Source organism: Scleropages formosus, chromosome 3, assembly GCF_900964775.1.
Source record: "Scleropages formosus chromosome 3, fSclFor1.1, whole genome shotgun sequence".
Taxonomy (NCBI): domain Eukaryota; kingdom Metazoa; phylum Chordata; class Actinopteri; order Osteoglossiformes; family Osteoglossidae; genus Scleropages; species Scleropages formosus.
Window position 1 is genome coordinate 1766362 of NC_041808.1, and position 20659 is coordinate 1787020.

The 20659-nt window shown below is 42.7% G+C and overlaps 1 protein-coding gene across 1 annotated transcript; it reads right to left on the bottom strand.

Moving 5' to 3' along the window:
- Positions 1 to 713: 713 nt before the first annotated feature.
- LOC114910170 (V-set and immunoglobulin domain-containing protein 10-like 2) lies at positions 714 to 19471 on the bottom strand. The gene is made up of 12 exons (XM_029250097.1): positions 19402 to 19471; positions 17958 to 18311; positions 17278 to 17562; positions 16835 to 17110; positions 8274 to 8537; positions 7367 to 7627; positions 6067 to 6357; positions 5564 to 5875; positions 2977 to 3099; positions 1726 to 1750; positions 1393 to 1463; positions 714 to 808 (listed from the first exon to the last, which is right to left on the bottom strand). The coding sequence occupies exons 1-12, from the start codon at positions 19469 to 19471 to the stop codon at positions 714 to 716; spliced, it is 2427 nt and encodes an 808-aa protein (XP_029105930.1).
- Between the last annotated feature and the right edge of the window lie 1188 nt (positions 19472 to 20659).

The following is a 20659-nucleotide window of genomic DNA, read 5'->3' on the forward strand; positions in this document are numbered from 1 at the left end:
CGGGTGTTCCTATAATAAAGCCCAGTAAGTGCACATCCCATGACGAAAAGCTGTTGCTAAGCAACAAATACATGATCCTGTGCAGTTGGCTGTAATGTGTTGTCTGAAAACAGCTTCCTTATAATGAACACAAAGTTTATTACGTATATATATATGAAGTGATTTACGCCCTCTGTTCTCCTTGTTTTTTTCTTGTGTTTTTCTTTCCTTATGTCCTGATAATTTATGTCATAGGCTGCTGAGAGGATTCACAGAGTAAGAATTTCATTGTACGGTGTAACAAACTGTTTACTGTACACATGACAATAAACTCTTGAACTGAAGTCATTTTCTCAATTTATTTGGTCATGTTTCTCATAATAGTTCACAGAGAAAATATTTCCTTTTTAAAACACAATCTTAAACTAAAAATGTTTATAGTTCAATTTTTTTCTAAGCAGGTTAAGAACCTTAGGCACTTATCACTACAAATTGCGTTTTACAAGGAAAAGTTTTCCTAGAATGGAATGTTTAAATGTAAAGATTAATTTCATGTATCAAATGCTAAAAAATGAAATTATAAAATGTGTCAAATATAAATTGTTTCCTTTTTCTTTCTTGGTTGTTTACATAAGAAAAAATGATTTATTTACCAAGGTGGCTGTTTCTGAAAAAGCTTTTTCCATGTCTGGGTGCATTTTGTGTGGGCAGGTATAACCCTGGCAGGTGAACGCTCAGGTTGTGGTTGTTGCTGTTATTGTCACACCGACAGGCTCACTGGTGTCTCCTTCGGGTGCAGAGGTGGACCCTCCTGACACCACAGCTGGTCCTGCGAAAAAGACTAGGATATACCTCACAGGAGAAGAATAAGAAGCCTCAAATCTAATGATCCTCAGGCTCTGGTAGCTGCTGGTCCGGTGACTCAAAACCACTTTAATCCTTTGTACTTTTTCTTTACCCCTGGGTGGGATACTTAATATAGTCATAGCAGAAACATTTCTCTGAATAATCGGGCATTAAAAAGTGTAGGATGGAAGATTTGTTTGGATTAAAGGAACCTCAACACAAATAAATGGTCATCAAAACTGTTTATAGAGAGGATTGGAATTAAAGGCTGGAATTAACATTAAGGAATCACATTTGCGGGCTCCTGAAAGCATTGGGGAGGTCAGGGACACAAGGTAAAAGCTTACATTTATTCGTCTTACTGATGCTTTTCTCTAAAGTGACTTACAATGTTTAGTGACCCACAGTTATTTACCTATTTACAGAGCTGGGTAATTTTGGGTAAGTACCTTGCTAAGGCTACTACAGGTCTAGCCAGTTCACTACCAGCTGGGTTAGGGTTAGGTTTTGGGTTAGGGTCAGATAGTTTTCTTGGACAAAGGGAGGGACTTCTTTCCACAAACTCACCTTCTCTTTGGGACATACTGACAACCTCATCCTCTGGGGAGTTTATGTTCTCCCTTGAAAGACTGTGCTGCCTACAAGAATGCACATAGCTATATTACAACTTCTTATAAGACTTCAGCCTTATACGTGAAAAGGAAATTTAAATGTTAAGAAATGTGAATACATTTTTACATTTATAGATTTTGGAAGCTTCCTTAGAGCGCTTAAGATTTGAATCTACATTCATTTGGTAGGTTTCATGCAGCATTTTCCAGCTGCCTTTGCAGATTGCAAAACACAAGGTAATAAATAGTTGTACTCTATGAGAAATTTCTTATGATATGTGATACTTACATTCCAAAGAATATGTGATGAAATCCTGGAGGGAAAAACATAACAGAATATTAGAAAATCATGTGTCATGCATTTAACATGTTCAGATTTCTTGCATGGTTAAATTACATGTAAATGATTGTTTTAAGTCTTTGTGTCATTTTTCAGTGCTGTTACCGGATTGGAAAATAATCTCAATAGCAGAGTCACTTTGGAAGTTTTCCTAAGGTGCGAGTGATGGGCAGTGATTGGACAGTGATTGTTACGGAGAATGGCTACCTATTGGGTAACTCACAGAACTTTCTGGAGATAGATGTGCAGAAAACAAGTGCAGACTCAGTATCCTGCATGTATCTGAAGTGTCATGTAGGAATAGAAAGAGGCCACTACTGTGATCTATATTGCTGCAATTTCAATGCTTCACTAGAGATGTGCTGTTATCTGCTCTGTTAAAGTTATTATTTCTGATTAAGACAAAGAATCTAAATGTTATTTTTATTGTCATTTAAATTGTGTTATTGAGTGAATGTTAATTAAGAAGCAGTAGCAGAGGGTGATATTCTTTTTGATGGGTAAAGAACCCAAATGACAATTTTCTACCATGTCTTCAGTTAACCACACAAGATGATGTCAAAGCCCATGAACTGTGACTGTTTTGTATTTCAGTTAAATTTGAATGTGTGCAGTGCAGCCTGCTGGACACGTGAGCCTCCAACGGGCCTCATGCCCTGCAACAACACAAGCATGGTCAGTGTCACCTGCAGGAGACCTGAACCCTTTTTTCTTAAATCTAAACTAAGAAAAATCATCTACAAATGTTGGTGCAGGGAAACTGCTACTCCATTAGACTAATAATTACTCCACTAAGACTCATCAGACAATAAGGTAGAGCAAAAAACAAAGTGTATCCATTATATGGAAGAAAGTGCCACTCTGCACTGCTTCTGGACAGCTTTTACACTGACATAGTAATGAAATTGTGGTGGAGTCAATTCTTTTGAAATGCATACAGTTGGCCCCTGACTTATGAACTTTTCGAGTAACAAACCAGCTCTCGTTCATAAGTCGAGGACCAGCTGTTTCACCTTTTCATCCATCACATTACTCAGCTTTATAAATTAAATTTAAAAAGTCAATAATGTTCATTCCGAGAATGATAACAAATGTTTTTCTGATGCTTAATTCATGCATGTTCATTTTTCTTTTGTATAATATTTGACATGAAAGGAGTCACACAGTCTTCATCTAACTGCATGTATGAGTGACACTCACGAGAATTGCCGTTTCGGATCCTCATGATATACAAGAAGAGTAACATGAAGCCCACAGTTGCCAGTACCATGGTACTGACCACAGCACCAATGATGGTGGGGTACGCATTGAAGGGTGGGTCCTCTGAAAGACACAAAAATCACTCCTAATCAAACCACTGCTGTACTGTCACGATATTTTTCAAGACTGGGTTAAAACTGATGACCTGTCTGCACCATTTGACACCATCAACCATCAGATATACTCTCCTCTTCTAGTCAGCTTGAACTCAAAGCAATGGCACTAAGATGTTTTGAGCCCTACCTATCTGACAGATTCTATCAGGTGGTCTGGTGGACCTCTCGTTATGCTTCTCTGCCTCTCTCAACCGGTGTCCTGCAGGGCTCGGTATTGGGTCCTCTTCTCTTCTCGATCTACACCTCCTCCCTCGGCCCTGTCATAGCCTCCCATGGATTCAAATACCACTGCTATGCTGATGATACCCAGCTCCTTCTCTCCTTTCCACCTGGTGCGTCAGACATCTCCGCACGCATTGCTGCCTGCCTGTTAGACATCTCTTCATGGATGTCTGATCACCACCTCCAACTCAACCTCTCAAAAACAGAGGCCTGACCTCCTGTTACCATCTATTGATCAAACTGGACAACTCAACTCATTTTGCCTACCTCCTTGGCTAAGAGTCTGCGAGTGACGATTGACTCAAGTCTGTCTTTCTCTCAGCACATTGAAGCCACAACCCGGACTTGCAAATATATCCTGCATAATATCTGGAAGATCTGTCCTTACCTCACAACTTACTCTGCCCAACTACCTGTCCAGGCCATGGTGACATCCCGTCTGGATACTGCAACTCTCTCCTGTGTGGGCTTTCCACTACTGCCATCAAGCCTCTGCAGCTGATACTGAATACTGCTGCTGCCCGAGTTGTGTTTGACTTGCCAAAGCGTTCCCATGTACATATCTCCTCTACTCGTTTCTCTGCACTGGCTTCCCATAGCTGGCCAGATCAAATTTAAGACCCTGGTTATTGTCTACAAATGCATCAATAGAACTGCTCCCAGATAGCTACAAGACTTGATCAACCGCTACACCCCAGCCAGACTACTTTGCTCGTCTACTTCTGCTTGCTTCGTGGTCCCGCGCACGAAAGGTAAAGCACGGACTACTGTCTGGAGGCTTTGCTCTTCTGGATTAAACAGCGTCAAGTGGGACATTGGTTCCAACGTTTCGCTTTTCTTGTTGGAAGCATCGTCAGGGTGTGACCACATCTTGTAGAGGTTAGATGTGAAATGGAGTGTTTGATGAGGGTGGGTGTATTTATGGGCGGGAACAGGGTTGGAGGTCGTAGCGGGTGGTCCTAATAGGTGGTGCCCCCGCTGTGTTTTCCCTTTGCGCTGTTTCTTTCGTATTACAGGACAGCTCGCTGAACTGAGTTTTAATTAGAGGCGGTTGGGTTGTTGTAGGACTGGCGTGAAGACTTGAAAGAATTGTACGTAAATGTCTGTATATCTCAAAAAAAAAAGCCTTTGCCCTGAGCATAGCGCTCAACAGTATGATTTCATCCATTCTCTCATCATGTCCTTGTGACATGCTACAGAGTATCTGCTGTGGGTGTCTTCTATAAATCAGGGAAAGATGATCCACCAAGTCAAAAATATGGACAGCAATGAATGTTTAAGCTGTACTGGATGATGGAACACAAACACAGAACATGCAAAAAATGGAGCTAACTTCAGAGAAACACAACCATGCTCCTCAGATGTCCCCCTTCTTTGGCCCTACCAGTCTCTTATAGTAATTGGGGATGGCGTAGTGGTTTATAACTGTCACCTTGTTGCAGGTTCAAATCCTACCTCCTGTTGTGAAACCTTTGATTAAGGTACCTACCCTAAACTGATACAGTAAAATTACTATACAGTATAAATGGGTGAATAACTGTTGGTAGTTCAGCAAAATAAGTTGCTTTGGAGAAAAGTGTCTGATAAATGTATAAAAAATATTACTTTATGAGATGAAGAAGGATGCTCTTCTGTTCAAGACTAAGACAGTTGTGAAAAACCACAACCCCCTGGTAATTTGTTAGGATTCAAACAAAAAGAGAAAACAAAGCTCTTACACAGTTACTGTAAAGCTATCTCCTCTCCTTACCCACAAACATATTGAAAACATTTGTTTATATTTAATGATGCAAATCCTGAGTAATAATTCATCATTACTTGTCTTTCAAGAGACTGGTGCTGGTCAGTGTGTGTGAAGGCTATGAAATGCAGATGGCCACATTGTATTGTATGGTGTATGTGAATTTTGGGACAACATTGTACTATATTTTACAGTCGGGGCATGCTGCGATTTGAGCACCACACAACTACAATTGGTCATCAGCTCCTGAAGAGTGGTCTGAGAGTGGAAGGGAAAAGCCCCTGTTTGCCCCATAGATCTACAGTACACCTATAGTGAATGATGAGGAATGATGGAAGAGACCGGTGATGTACATGGATTTCTACACTCTATAGTGTAATCGGTGTTTCATTACACACTCTTGGTGAGTGTAAATGCTCTTGTTTTTCCTGCGTTCCACTTGCCTCACCTGGAGACTTGACTTCTGAAGGGTATCCTAGGGTGCGGTGATTGATGGCCAGAATGCGGAAGGCATAGATGGAGGTGGGGTCCAATCCAACCAGCTTGTGGTAGCGACCATCTGGCAGGATACTGGTGACCATCTGCACCCAGAAAGATGTCTTGTTCTCTTTGACCTGTGACCCTTGTGTTCTCAACCCCTCCACGATGAACCCGGTCAGGTTGCCTGTCTCCTTGACAGCCCACTGCAAGTCTACTTCTGTGCGCTGATGGCTGCTGTATTTGATCTTACTGATGGTCACGTTTGGGGGAACCGGGTATCCTGAGTTGGGTCATAAGAAAAAAGAAGCAGGTCAGTGTGATGTACAATATTAGAGCATCTCGTTTGGAGCAACCAAGTGTGAAAAGGTGTTGAATTTTCCAGCATGAATTTTAATGTATAGTACTTGGTGGAATGTGAGGGTTAGGGTTTAGGCACAGACTTGATAGGTCTACAGATCTTATTTTTCTTACTCTTGATGAGAACTGTGATGGGGATCTCAGCGCCTCCCACAGCATTGCTGGCTGAGCACCAGTACTGGCCGCTGTCCTGCACTCCATCTGCCTCTCGGACCGTCAAGTTAGACCAGGTGGCCTCGCGGTACAGCAGGTATTTGCTAGGAGTGTCGCCCACCTGCTTCTTATGGTTGTTGAACCAGGTGATTTCGGTGTCAGGATAGTTGGCCTTCAGGATGCATGATAGTTGGACATCGTTGCCCTCATAGACAGACACCACTTTAAGCTGAGTTGCAAGAACTGGGGCCTCTGTGGAGAAAATAAATGCCAAAAAATCATTCTGAGTGCTGAAAAATCATGAGCATAATCGTTGACGTGAAAAGGATGGAGTCAATATATCACACAAAGTGATTTATTCATTAAGTTGAATACCTCGGAGCCTAATAATACCAGCAAAGTTCCCGATTTCCGATGGGGTTGTGCTCCACGAAACCCATCGTAAGTCGAAAATATCGTAAGTCAAAAATGCATTTAATACACCTAATACACACCTCTGTGTGGCAGACTGGGAGATGCAGATCGCTGCCGCTTCCCAGCATCGTGAGAGAGTATCGCAACACTATCGCTTGCCCGGGAAGAAATCAAAATTCAAAATTCAAAGTACATTTTCTACTGAATGTTTATTGCCAGCTCACCACTGTAAAGTCGAAAAAAATCGTAAGTCGAACCATCGTTAATCGGGGACCACCTGTATACTGGCATAGAATTACTTCTGTGTGGCATTCAGTTTTAGACCAGTGACTACTATATCATTAAACTTTAGCTTCACTGTTTCCATCAACAATGAGCTGTGTTGAAGTACAAGGTGCAGGCTGACAGGAGGTGGAAGGCCTTGTTTTTCTGTTCTGGTCATTAAGAGCTGCAGTTCTACACATTGCTAAAAGTTTTGTCCTGGATATTGAAAACATAACTAAAATTACAAAATACATTTTAATAATGCTAGACTGTTATTATGTCAACCACTCTAATTTATTTGGCCATTTGCTCTAAGCAATCACAGTGAAAAACATTACTTGTGTTTAAGTATTCAACTGTAATTTTAGGGTTAATTTGTGCCAACCATAAAAATATGGATTTTTTTTTACAGTGCAGGTGTGACAAGAATTTGCAGCAGATGTGCACATTATGTGACATGCTGTCCAAATATTTGTTGTAAAAAGCGATTAAGAACTGAGGTAGAAGAAAAACCCACTATAGCTAGAGAAAACCGGAACTCCAGACCCTTGCCACGATCACAATTTTCAAAGTGGTTCCTTACCCAGTCTCAAAGGACAGAGCTTGGTGGCAAGTGCGAGTGGATGCTTGGCATGGCATACAAAAGCCTTCCCGCTGAACGTGACGCTTGACCGGAGGATCAGGATGTTCATGCTCTCCTTGAAGTTGCCCTGCGTGACCCCATCGTCTGATTCCCACCAGAGCAGAGATTGAGGGAAGCCTCCCTCCCAGGAGCAGGACAGTATCAGATACTCATTGTTACGTGTGGGATGTACATAGCATTGGGGTTCGCCAAGGGGCAGCACTGCGAACACAGGTGGAATTATTACTAATACCATTTGGGTAAGAACGTGCATACGTCTGTATGTATGTACAGTCAGCCCTCGGCTGAGTTGCGATCTGTGTGTATGCATGTGTGTCTATGTATTCTTTTCATTTTCGAAGCAGCGGCAAAACGTTATGAGTACAATCAAATTCATAACACAAAGACTAAAAATGCAAAATTTTTAAGATGTGGACAATCACCATTGCCCAGGATCTGAGAAGTTCCAAATACATGACTGGACAGACTGAACTTCCACTTAGTATAAGAACATTTGAACATGTCCAGTTCCCCATACTTTGAATTATATTCACAACCCAGACAGTAATTTGGGTATTTATGAAAACAATAATGTGAAGGATTGTATAAAAGATACATCTGCAAGAGGTACTGCTCTGTCATCAGCTCTTTCACACTGAAGCATATATTTAAAATAATTGCATAATATTTATAAAGCCTGCTTTCTCGCAGATAAATGGAGCAAGGAAATTATATTAACAGTATAACTATAGGAAAATTTCCTCTTGTACGCAGTACAGTTTTATACTACAGTTGGTTTCCTGAAATTATTGACATTCATGCCAGAATGTGCTAGCAAATAAAAAAACAATGTTGCAGTAGCTCTCACATGCAGTTGTGCTGCAGCTGTAGGAGGCTGGTGATGCCACATGAGATCCATGGCAGGTGAAGGTGGAGTTGTGTGGAGTTGTGGATCCAGGATGAACCAGGGTGGTGTTGGTGAAGGATGGTGCTGTTCCATTTGGAGTGATGAGAGGAGAGGACCAGTAAAGAGAAGCTGGAGGATAACCTCCTTCCCAGGAGCACCAGAGGGCCACGTCTGTGTAATTGTTGGTTGGTCGAATAGTACAAGTGGGACTTCCATTGGGTGGATCTTCAGGGACACCATAAAGTGTATCAAAGAGCAGAGCAGTCTGGGTAATGAATTTCCATACAACAGCATAAACCACACATGTCCCTTAGATAATGGGGTTGATTAGTTACATGAACCTCCTGCACAGGGAAATCACATGAAAAATTGGGATGAAAATAAATGACGGATTTGTCTCCTACAATTCATGAAAACAGCAACTAAAACATTTAACTTATGTCTTTCTAAATGTAAATGAGAGCTGCTCTAAGGCCTTACCCAGTCTCAGAACGCACACTTTGCTGGTAGGTGACAGTGGATGCTTGGCATGACACACAAACACCTTCCCGCTGTACGTAAAACTGGCTTCGAGGAGCAAGACGTTATTGTTCTCCTTCAAGCTGCCCAGGTAGGACGTGTCGTTGAAGGTCCACCATAACAAGGCTTGTGGAGAACCTCCCTCCCAGGAGCAGGACAGCGTCAGGTTTGTGGAATAGACACGGCACTGGGGCTCACCGGGGGGCAGCGCTGAAAACACATGCAAAGTAGTTGTTAGCACTGTGTTAACATTTATAAAAAGAATAATATAAGTGAAATCTCTGAGAGAGGCGATCCTCTAAGATTAATACTCACAGTAATGCATGGCTGTCAACATTTAAATATGATAAGTATGAAAAAACATTGAAATGTTTATAATACAGGGGGTGCGGTGGCGCAGTGGGTTGGACCGCAGTCCTGCTCTCCAGTGGGTCTGCGGTTCGAGTCCCGCTTGGGGTGCCTTGCGACGGACTGGCGTCCCGTCCTGGGTGTGTCCCCTCCCCCTCTGGCCTTACGCCCTGTGTTACCGGGTAGGCTCCGGTTCCCCGTGACCCCGTATGGGACGAGCGGTTCTGAAAATGTGTGTGTGTGTGTGTGTTTATAATACCATAACAACGAGAAGAAAAAAGTGATTGACAGCTCTGGAAGTTACAATACTTGGAATTTTATGCTCATTTAGGACCAGAAACTGCAACAACATCTGGTTATTCTTCATTAATCATATGTCAAAATATAGAAAATAACTGTAGAATCCCTTGCAGGTGTGAAACAAGACAAAGGAACAGTGAAAAGCTGAATCCTGTGGCAACTGTTTTGTCATCGCACAAACAGCTGAAGCTTGTGTGAATCGCGGTTCTCTCCCATTTAACTGATTTATTGGACTCATTTATTTTAACAGGAAAAATTTACTAAGTCACTTTGACTTGGACATCAAAGGAGGTGCTTTTTTTGCCAGCTTATTTTCTTATAACGGCAAGTATGTTTCACTCACATGCAGTTGTGCTGCAGCTGTAGAAGGCTGGTGATGCCACATGAGATCCATGGCAGGTGAAGGTGGAGTTGTGTGGAGTTCTGGATCCAGGATGAACCAGGGTGGCATTGGTGAAGGATGGTGCTGTTCCATTTGGACTGATGAGAGGAGAGGACCAGTAAAGAGAAGCTGGAGGATAACCTCCTTCCCAGGAGCACCAGAGGGCCACGTCTGTGTAGTTGTTGGTTGGTCGAATGGTGCAAGTGAGATTTCCATTGGGTGAGTCTGCAGGGACACCATAAAGTGTATCAAAGGGCAGAGCATTCTGGGTAATGACATTTCTTTCATTCAGGTAGACTACTGGATACTACAGAAAGCAGAAAACTCTTGGATTCCACTCGAAATTATTTGGCTGATTAAATTTCGTTAATCCTTTACTGAAGTTCGACCAATAAAGCAGAGGTAGAGCTCTCGGTGGAAACATTCCAGAATTCTCCGGTCTTAATAGTTTATGGTCGTCATGGATTTATTATCTGGCATCCTGTGTGCCACCCGAGAGGGAGATGCTACTAGTGCAGCTGACTGAAATCCGTACCTTTGCTCTTTACTAATTTTTGTCTTACGTGACTAAAAATCATAAATTAATATTAATATTTAATACTTGCAATTGAAGTTTGAATTACATTTGTGGATTGAATTACATTATGGATTTTATTTTTCAAGCATTTGTATCATACAGTCTGCAAAGTTTCAAAATTTTACTAGTAGGTTTTTGGATTTAATATGTAAGTAAAAACTACAATATTTAGATTCATTTCCAGAATATTTCTAGAAATAATTACAAGAAAGCATTTGGCCAACCCTACAGCAGGGATCTGCAACTGAGTTTCTCAACATTGACAGTCCTATGTGCAGTGGATGGTAGCAGTTTAGCCACTCCCACTCACAGTATGTGCTCATTAGAGACAATGACCACCAGGTGCAGCCAGTTCTGAGGATTTGGGATTTTGTAAGAATGACTGGAAATTGAGGTTTTCCTCTTTTGGAGAAAGTGGCTGGTGGAATACTCTTCTGGTAGTAGAACAGTGATATTTTGGATATTCTGTTTTTTTTTGTATTTTATACACACACACACACTTTCTGAACCGCTCGTCCCGTATGGGGTCGCGGGGAACCGGAGCCTAACCCGGTAACACAGGGCGTAAGGCCGGAGGGAGAGGGGACACACCCAGGACGGGACGCCAGTCTGTCGCAAGGCACCCCAAGCAGGACTCAAACCCCAGACCCACCGGAGAGCAGGACCCGGTCCAACCCACTGCGCCACTTGCACCCCTCCTTGTATTTTATAGTCTATTGTTAATTTTTTTATTTTACATTTACAATTATTCATTTAACTTATGCTTTTCTCAAACGCAACATGCAATGTTAAGGTACTTTAAATTATTTACGCATCAATACAGTTGATTCATTTTATTGGACTTCCATTTCTTGGATTCCCCAGAAAACAAATGCGTGGGTATTGCATCAGATCAAACCAAAGATGTCATTGGAAGCTCAGATGACAAGGCTTCGAGTCTCTTACTTTGGACACATCATGCGGAGACAACAATCAACGGAAAAGGACATCATGCTGGGCAAAGGGAAGGTCAATGTAGAAGAGGAAGGCCTTCTACATGGTAGATCGACACAATCACCACAGCCATGGATGTCCCACTTTCAAGTCTTAGCCAGCTGGCAGAAGACCAGACACATTTCAGGACAACTTTCCATAGAGTTGCCATCGACTCGACAGCACCTAACAATTTTATTGGAGCAATTTAGGGTAAGTACCTTGCTCAAGGGTACCACAGCCAGGTGGGGATCAAACCTGCAATCTCTGGATTTAAAGGCAGTGACTCTGACCACTACACTTCCAGCTGTCCGAGTTAAACTTTGACTCAATTTGTTTGTGATCTTTGCTTTTTAGAGTTGTTAAAATCCTGAGAGCTGCTTATTTCTTACAGAAATACCATCTGATTTTTAAGTTTTTGGTTCTTTTATTTAAAGATGATGGAAAGAAAAAATAAAACAGCATAAATCCATCCACCACTGCTCCCTGGGCAGTCCTCAAACACAACATGTCCTGACGTGTCACAAGGTGATATACTACCAAAATAATGACTTCAGGAAAAGAATGAAGGACTGAGGCTGAGTAATGCCTGTTGATCCTGTCAATTTATATTTAAACAAGAGCTATTTTAAGCCCTTGGACTCATGGAAATGCCATGAAGCTGACACCAACTTAGTGACCACAGGCATGGTTTCCAAGGCAAGGGAGGAATGGAAGATGGTTTGCTGGTGTCTTAGCCCTTACCCAGTCTCAATATACACAGCTTGCTAGCAGGTGACAGTGGGTGTTTGGCATGGCATGCAAACACCTTCCCACTATATGTGGAACTAGCCTTCAGGACCAGGGTGTTTGTGTTTTCCTTTGAGCTGCCCTGCGAGGATCCATTGTCGAAGGTCCACTGCAACAGAGCTTGTGGAGAACCTCCTTCCCAGGAGCAGGAGAGCGTGAAGTACTCATTATTCAGTGGAGCATTTGCATAGCACTGGGGATCGCCTCGGGGCAGCACTGAGAATACATGGAAAAATATTATGGGTCCAAGCAGGAAACCTGATGTACCCCTAGTGCTTTAAAAATATAAAGGATGTAATTGCTAGAAGCACTCTTCTGAAACTGATGTCTTCAGACTGCAGTATGTCTTTATAAAAGTAAACATGTTATAAATTGCCTCATAAGTGAGCTTCCCTTCAGTAGCTTTCACTCACATGCAGTTGTGTTGCAGCTGTAGGATGCTGGTGATGCCACATGAGATCCATGGCAGGTGAATGTGGAGTTGTGTGGGATCCTATATCCAGGTTGAACCAGGGTAGTGTTGGTGAAAGATGGCTCTGTCTCATTTGGACTGAAGAGAGTAGAGGTCCAGTAAAGAGAGGCTGGAGGATAACCTCCTTCCCAGGAGCACCAGAGGGCCACATCTGTGTAGTTGTTGGTGGGGAAAATGGTGCAAGTGGGACTTCCATTAGGTCGATCTGCAGGGACACAGGAAAGTGTAACAGAGCAGAGCTACCTGGGTAATGAAGTTCCATACATCATGAGCACCAGAGGGCCATGTCTGTATAGTTATTGGTGGGGTGAATGGTGCAAGTGGGACTTCCATTAGGTGGATCTGCAGAGTGGTGAGGTTCTAGAAAGCAAAGCATCCTGGCTAAAGGTCTAATCTATTATTATGGAGTAGTTTACTATGAGTGAAGGGCATACTCCTGGACACCTTTCCAAACTATTTATGTGATCTATTGCCATATTGCATTATTCCATCCTTACCCAATGTCAGTATACACAGCTTGCTGACAGGTGATAATGGGTGCTTGGTGTGGCAGACGAACACCTTCCCACTGTATGTGGAACTGGACTTGAGGACCAGGATGTTGGCATTCTCCTTCGGGCTTCCCAGTAAGGACCCGTTGTTTGAGGCCCACCAGTGCAATGCTTGAGGGAATCCACCTCCCCAGGAGCAGGACAACATCAGGTACTCATTGTTCAGTGTGGCATTTGCATAGCACTGGGGATCAGCAGGCGGCAGCACTGAGGAAATACGGAAGAAATGTTATGGGTCCAAGTAAAAAACTTGATGGACCCCTACTGCTTCTGTTAATTGTTTGTGGTCCAAGCACCGAAACTGCAAGTACCCCCCCTCACATTTGTTCTTTGAAACGTAAGGTCCAGCAATGAGGCTTTTGTATCTGATATATTATTGTTTTTTCTAAAAGGGATCAGAGCAGCTTTGCAATAATTTTACCAATCATGGCTTGTTGATGTGAAAGACTAGAAAGTTCATAAGTTTTGCATCACATCTTAGAGCAACAACAAATCTTAAAAGTATGGTGAAACTCAGCTTTCAGTGCTTAACAATTTACCGTCCTGTCACTCTAAAGTTTGTGCAAGTTTATCAGCATCCAGGGGGTCTCTGCTATGCAATGTGAAAATGGACTGAGATTGCAGAGTAAATTCGTTCTATTTTTCCATGACAAATTATGGAAAATGTTCATAATCCTTATTGCCTTGTAAGTTGGTGCAGGAAAATACCAGCAGCTGTCAGGACAATAGAAGGTGCAGGTTTGAATCCCACCTCCTGCTGTAGTACCTTTGCAAAAGCCACTTACCTTAAAATTGCTCCAGTAAAAACTACCCAGCTCTATAAATTGGGAAATCATAGTCAGTAATGAAAGTACTTCATGTAAGCTGCTTTGGCGAACAGCTACATGAGTACAGGTGGTCCCCGACTTACGATGGAGTTACGTTCCTCAAACCCATCGTAAGTCAAAAATATCGTAAGTCGAAAATACATTTAGTACACATAACCTACCGAACTTCATAGCCTAGCATGCCTGCGATGGCAATTACGGGCTTTCCGCCTTCATGCTGGGCAATTGTATTGAGCTTCTTCTAAATGTCTGTGTGTGTCTGTGTGTGTGTTCTTCTAAAGAGTAATTTCCCTCCTCCTCTTCTTCCCACCAGTAGCAGGAGACACAGATGGGTGTTTTTGTGACATTATGGATGCACAAAACACAACCGGATGGCAGACTGGGAGATGTGGATCTCTTCCACTGCCCAGCATCATGAGAGAGTATTGCACAGCATATCGCTTGCCCAGAAAAAAATCTAAATTTGAAGTACGGTTTCTACTGAACGTCTATTGCCAGCTCGCCATCTTAAAGTCAAAAACATCATAAGACGAACCATTGTAAATCGGGGACCACCTGTAAATGTCATGTAAATATAAGGTTCTTCACAACTGATACTTATTTGTAATTTCATGTCAATATAATTACAAATAACTGTTACATGAGTAGTCACTGAGTCTCACATGGGGTTGTGCTGCAGCTGTAGGAGACTGGTGATGCCACATGAGATCCATGGCAGGTGAAGGTGGAGTTGTGTGGAGTTGTGGATCCAGGATGAACCAGGGTGGTGTTGGTGAAGGATGGTGCTGTTCCATTTGGACTGATGAGAGGAGAGGACCAGTAAAGAGAAGCTGGAGGATAACCTCCTTCCCAGGAGCACCAGAGGACCACGTCTGTGTAGTTGTTGGTTGGTCGAATGGTGCAAGTGGGACTTCCACTTGGTGGGTCTGCGGGGGCATGGCAAAGTGTAACAGAGCAGAGCATTCTGGGTAATGAAGTTCCATGCATCATTACAAACTGCACAATTCCCTTCCATAATTGGTTTAATCACACACACACACACATTTTCAGAACCGCTTGTCCCTTACGGGGTCACGGGGAACCGGAGCCTACCCGGCAACACAGGGCGTAAGGCCGGAAGGGGAAGGGGATACACCCAGGACGGGACGCCAGTCCGCCGCAAGGCACCCCAAGCGGGATTTGAACCCCAGACCCACCGGAGAGCAGGACTGCGGTCCAACCCACTGCGCCACCGCACCCCCTTGGTTTAATCAGTTCTGTGAAATCCTACCCATTAGATGAATTCCTGTTGTGATGAGATTAAATTAAATGAAAAATTATGATCAAACTAATTTCTCCTAAAATTCACAGAAAAACCAAATTGAAACTGTTGATTTATTTCCTTTAAGTGTAAATGAGAGCTGTTCTGAAGCCTTACCCAGTTTCAAAATGCACATCTTGTTGGCAAGGGACAGCGGGTGCTGGGCATAACACACAAACACCTTCTCGCTGTATCTGGAACTCAACCTGAGGACCAGGATGCTGGTGTTCACCAAATTGCCAAGCAGGGATCCGTTGTTGAAGGTCCACCAGAGGAGCGCCTGAGGGAAGCCCCCCTCCCACGAGCAGGACAGCATCATGTACTCATTGTTCAGTGTGGCGTTGGCATAACACTGGGGCTCCCCGGGGGGCAACACTGATAACCAAGAACATTTATTACTATTGGCTTTTGCATTTTTATTAAAACAAGGTCTTGAACACACTCTTCACATCGGTGCCTTCACCATTTCCTTGCAGTTCAGTAACGTGAAGCTTCAGCATGAAAAACTTGACATTCAAAGTTATATTCTTTTCATACATATTGACATTCTGCCAGTGCTTTGGTAATAAATTACTCAGCATGTGCACGACAGGGTACTGTACAACAAAAACTTTGCAAAAGTATTCAGACCTTTCCTAAGTTTTTCATGAGTCCCTTTCAGAATCACAAATGGAGCATTTAAGTTTTGCTTTGTGATTATTTTATTTGATTTTATTTCTTTATATCATAAACATCCATGAGCAAAACTGGCAGAATGTCAGAAGAGTACCCTAACTTGCACCCTCCGCTTGTTGGATGGACTCGGAATTAACGTCCATATTGCACTAGACAAGCGTTAACTGATAAATGAAGATGTATTAAAAGCAAACATTTTTTTACTGGAACTATTTTTATTTTTTTTTACCATTTTAAATAATTTGACCTTATTCAAGGAAATTAACCTAAAGGGGTAATTTTGTGAAACAATTTCCCCTGTTATTTGAGGACTGCGTGGAAAATTTCAAAATGTGATAGCAAATAATTGCAGAAGCAGTTGTCAATCATTGAATCTCACTCACATGCAGTTGTGCTGCAGCTGTAGGAGGCTGGTGATGCCACATGAGATCCATGGCAGGTGAAGGTGGAGTTTTGTGGAGTTCTGGATCCAGGATGAACCAGGGTGGCATTGGTGAAGGATGGTAGTGTTCCATTTGGACTGATGAGAGGAGAGGACCAGTAAAGAGAAGCTGGAGGATAACCTCCTTCCCAGAAGCACCAGAGGACCACATCTGTGTAGTTGTTGGAGGGGAGAATGGTACAAGTGGGACTTCCATTGGGTGGATCTGCAGGGACAGACCAAACTGTAACGGGTCAGAGGATCCAGGGTGAGGAAGTTCCAAACATCAGTTTGAACTTCAAGAATGTTGAAAGAACAACTGACTTCTGAAGGCAAGTAGATATACAAGGATGACCAATCACGAGTAGATGAAGTTTAGAGAAACTCACAGTAGACGTAGAGGGTGATGGTGGTCTTGGAGTTGGTGTTGAGGTAATAATTCTGGGCCAGGCAGGAGTAGTGACCGGAGTGCATCCGCAGTATCTTGGTGATGTTGTACTGCTGGCCTGTGTGGACCTGCGAGTTGTTGTAGAACCACACATACTGGCTGGGTGGGTTGGAAGAAGCCTGGCACATGAGGGAAACGGTGGTCCTCTCGACGGCCGAGTACCCCCTCTCAGTCACCGAGTACGGGGTGACATCGATGCGAGGCACATCGGGGCCAACTAGAAGGTGAAGCACACCAAATCAGATCTTTCAATCAATTCCAGTTTGCATTCTTATTCTGAAGCTATAGTGGAATATTCATTGCAGAAGATTAAAAGTTAATGGTTTATTCCTAACAGAAATGAGAAAGCAGTAATGTTTAATGTTGGACGTAATCACCACTAACATAAGACCTCCAGCCAGATGCCATCGCTACGCTGTTGGTTGACTTCGTTTGTGGCCAGGCACCAGTACCAGCCCGTGTGGTTGCGGTTGACACTGGTGATATTGACTCGGTTTATGTTGCCTTCAGCAACCTTTGTGGTGGTAGTGGCTTCAGCATCACTGCTCTTGTGTTCCCATTTGTAATTGATGGGTGTGCTGCCATTCTCTAGGCTACAGCGCATCCAAATGGGTGTACCCTCCACCGGTGAGCTGTCATCGACCAGAAGGTGTGGTTTGGACACTGGCACTGTGGACAATGGGAAGTGGAGCAGCAGAAAGTGGTGGAATGGTTAAGGCACCGAGTTTGTGACACAGAACAAAATTTCAAGAGGATATGTTACTCCTGCAGCAGTGTGTCCCTGTGTTTTACATGCATCCTAAATCCACAGCCAGAACGATTTGATTTATGAGATTCTCGGTGTTTGAGTAAGTGAAATGGAAGACCCATACCACTGACCCTAAGGGTGAAGGTTCAAATCCCAATAACTGAAATGACTGTGAAAGGTATCTACCTTTGCCTCAGTAAAAATCCACCCTCATGAATGGCTACACAGCCAGTTTGGATGCTAAGAATTTTAACAAATATAACTAATGGTGAATTACATTAGTGGTTTGCAGCCAATAGTTATAGGTGTTTCTTACCGAGAACAAGTAGCTGGACATAGTAATAAATGAGCTTGGCACCCTGGGGGGTGTCGTAGAGGGCTTGGCAGGTGTAGAGCCCCTGTGCGGCCAGGGGAAGTTTCTCGATCAACAGAGAGGCGGTATTTGTGATGACGTTCAAATCGCCCAGGGTTTTGGCCAGTGACTGCAGCTTTGGGCCCTGGCCGAAGTTGAAGACGACCGCACGTATGTGCTCAGTGCCCGGGATGGTGTAGCCCCAGATATAGACATCTGGCACCGTAGAACCACACTCCAGTATCACAGTCTCCCCTACTACTCTTTTGGTCTGGAGCTCTATGTACACCACCTGCCCTGAATCCAGGATGTCAAGCCCTGTATATGAACAGGAAAACATATCACAATCAAAATGAGAAGGTATTATGTATGGTCCTCTGAGTAGATTAAAATAGTAGTGCATCAGTGTAACACTTGTCTTGTTTTTATTAACTTCAGACTACATTAAAGCACTTTTTATTCAGTCTTGACAGTTGGATCCAATAAGCGGTGTTCGTCAGCCTTCGGTCACTTTCAGCTTCCTTCGTCTACACTGTAAGAAAAGGCTTAATACACATGCCCATCAGTTTATTTGAGTTGAATTCTCTAAAAGTTTCTGATATATAGCTATAACACATAAAAAAATTTTTAAGGGTTTTTATTTTTGTTTTTATTAAATTTGAGTTTTGACTGAAAAATATACAAAGTACTGTTTATCTCAAAAACATCTGAATGTGTTTATTGCCAACTAATGAACGGATGTGGCAACACAGCTCTCACTGCACAATAGACAAATTTTACAGTATAAGGATGAAGAAAAATATGCTTTTAAAAAATGTATGCTTGAAAATCCATACTTTGAACATTCGCAACATGACAAACTAATTTGTTTATTCAAGTGGGCACAAGAACAGAGCCACCTCACTGGATGACACAATAATAGATCATATTCCCTCAAATAAATTTAAGACTAAGTGTTGAGATGTTAGAAATAATATTATACTGTGTTGCAGAAATATATTTTCCTCACAGAGAAAAAAATACACACACACACACACATTTTCAGAACCGCTTGTAGCGAAGAGAAAAAAATAAGGAAAGAAACAAAAAAGAGGGACCGGGCTTTGGAGCTGAGGACTGGAAGGTGAAGCAGGGAGGATCAGAAAAAAATGTTATTTCATAATTTAAACAGCAAGAAAAAATAATTTCGCTGTTCAAGCATTTTGCCCTGCAGGATATAATAAGACATCTGAGATTATTAGAATGGTTCAGAAAGCTGCTGTTACTCCTTTCACAAGATTAACATTATTGCCATTAACATTTACCAGCTTCATCATGTGAGCGACCTGCTGCTCTGCTCTAGAGTGCTCAAAAACAAAATAGCAACATGGACTTTCATGATGTTACAAGTAGTCTCAGAGAACCTTACCTTGCAAGATGCTGGGTTGTAGGAAGAAGATCAGACAAAAGTAGGGGAACCCACCCAGTCCATACCTCATGATGTCATGATGCTCTTGAAACTAATCTTACTGCAGAATAAAAGATTTTTAAAAAGTCTGAGATATGACATCCAAAGGGGACATCATCAAATGATGTAGTAAAGCTCGTAGTCCATGCTGAGTCCCCATGTGTGCCTCATACTGACTACTGAATCAGGGGCCTGAAAAATAATATTATAAGGCCTGAATAATTAACCAATCTGCCTCTGAGCAGCCATAGTGTGTAAGGGGTAAACCAAAGTATAGCGTGTCAGGGTGATATTTCAGCAGCATACATTATTAATAGGCATACCATCCCACATTCCATCACATTTTGGAGATGACTTCTGCATAAGCAGACGTGTTTAAATAACTTAACTACAACATTTTAAGTGGAAAACTCATATTTCAGTGTGTACTTTATAGTGTATCAAATATATATCAATTATCGCATACTTAAGCATCCATCTATGTATCATTACTTTACCTTGCAGGGTGACAGTAATCCGAAGCCTATCTCAGAAGCATAGGAACAAGGCAAGGCTGTGGGCGGGCCGCCAACTTACTGTAGGGCAATCTTTCTCTCTCTCTCACACACTAGGGGCAATCACCAGTCTACCTGAAGCACATGTCTTTGGACTATGGGAAGAAACCAGAGCACATAATTAAATATTTCTATTTCATTCTATGAATGTTAAATATTTCTCTTTAATTCTGTGCTATGATTTCTAAATCTAAGATTGGAAGTCCACACAAACACCATCCAAGGAGTTTGATCACCCAAGAAATATGCAGAAAATGTTGTCTAAATGGGGGGGTGCGGTGGCGCAGTGGGTTGAACCACAGTCCTGCTCTCCGGTGGGTCTGGGGTTCGAGTCCCGCTTGGGGTGCCTTGCGACGGGCTGGCGTCCCGTCCTGGGTGTGTCCCCTCCCCCTCCGGCCTTACGCCCTGTGTTACCGGGTAGGCTCCGGTTCCCCGTGACCCCGTATGGGACAAGCGGTTCTGAAAATGTGTGTGTGTGTGTGTGTTGTCTAAATGCAGATACTATTCGTAATTGTTATTAGATGGGTGGGACTGAATGAGGAAATATGGTTTTCAAAATCAAGGATGCATATTGGACTGCAGTGTGGGCAGCAACACCAGGAGCTTTACTCATGGAATGCTTTACAAAAGCAATGTGTCCACATTTTTCTCCTATGCGACTCAGT

What these genes read in the sequence shown, in the direction of transcription:
- LOC114910170 (XM_029250097.1), bottom strand. Translation starts at nt 19,471, where the DNA reads ATGAGGTATGGACTGGGTGGGTTCCCCTACTTTTGTCTGATCTTCTTC. An exon ending in TGTCCAGCTACTTGTTCTCG is followed by an intron (nt 17,563 to 17,957) that starts GTAAGAAACACC and finishes CATTGTCCACAG; the next exon opens with TGCCAGTGTCCAAACCACAC. An exon ending in CATCACAGTTCTCATCAAGA is followed by an intron (nt 5,876 to 6,066) that starts GTAAGAAAAATA and finishes GACCCAACTCAG; the next exon opens with GATACCCGGTTCCCCCAAAC.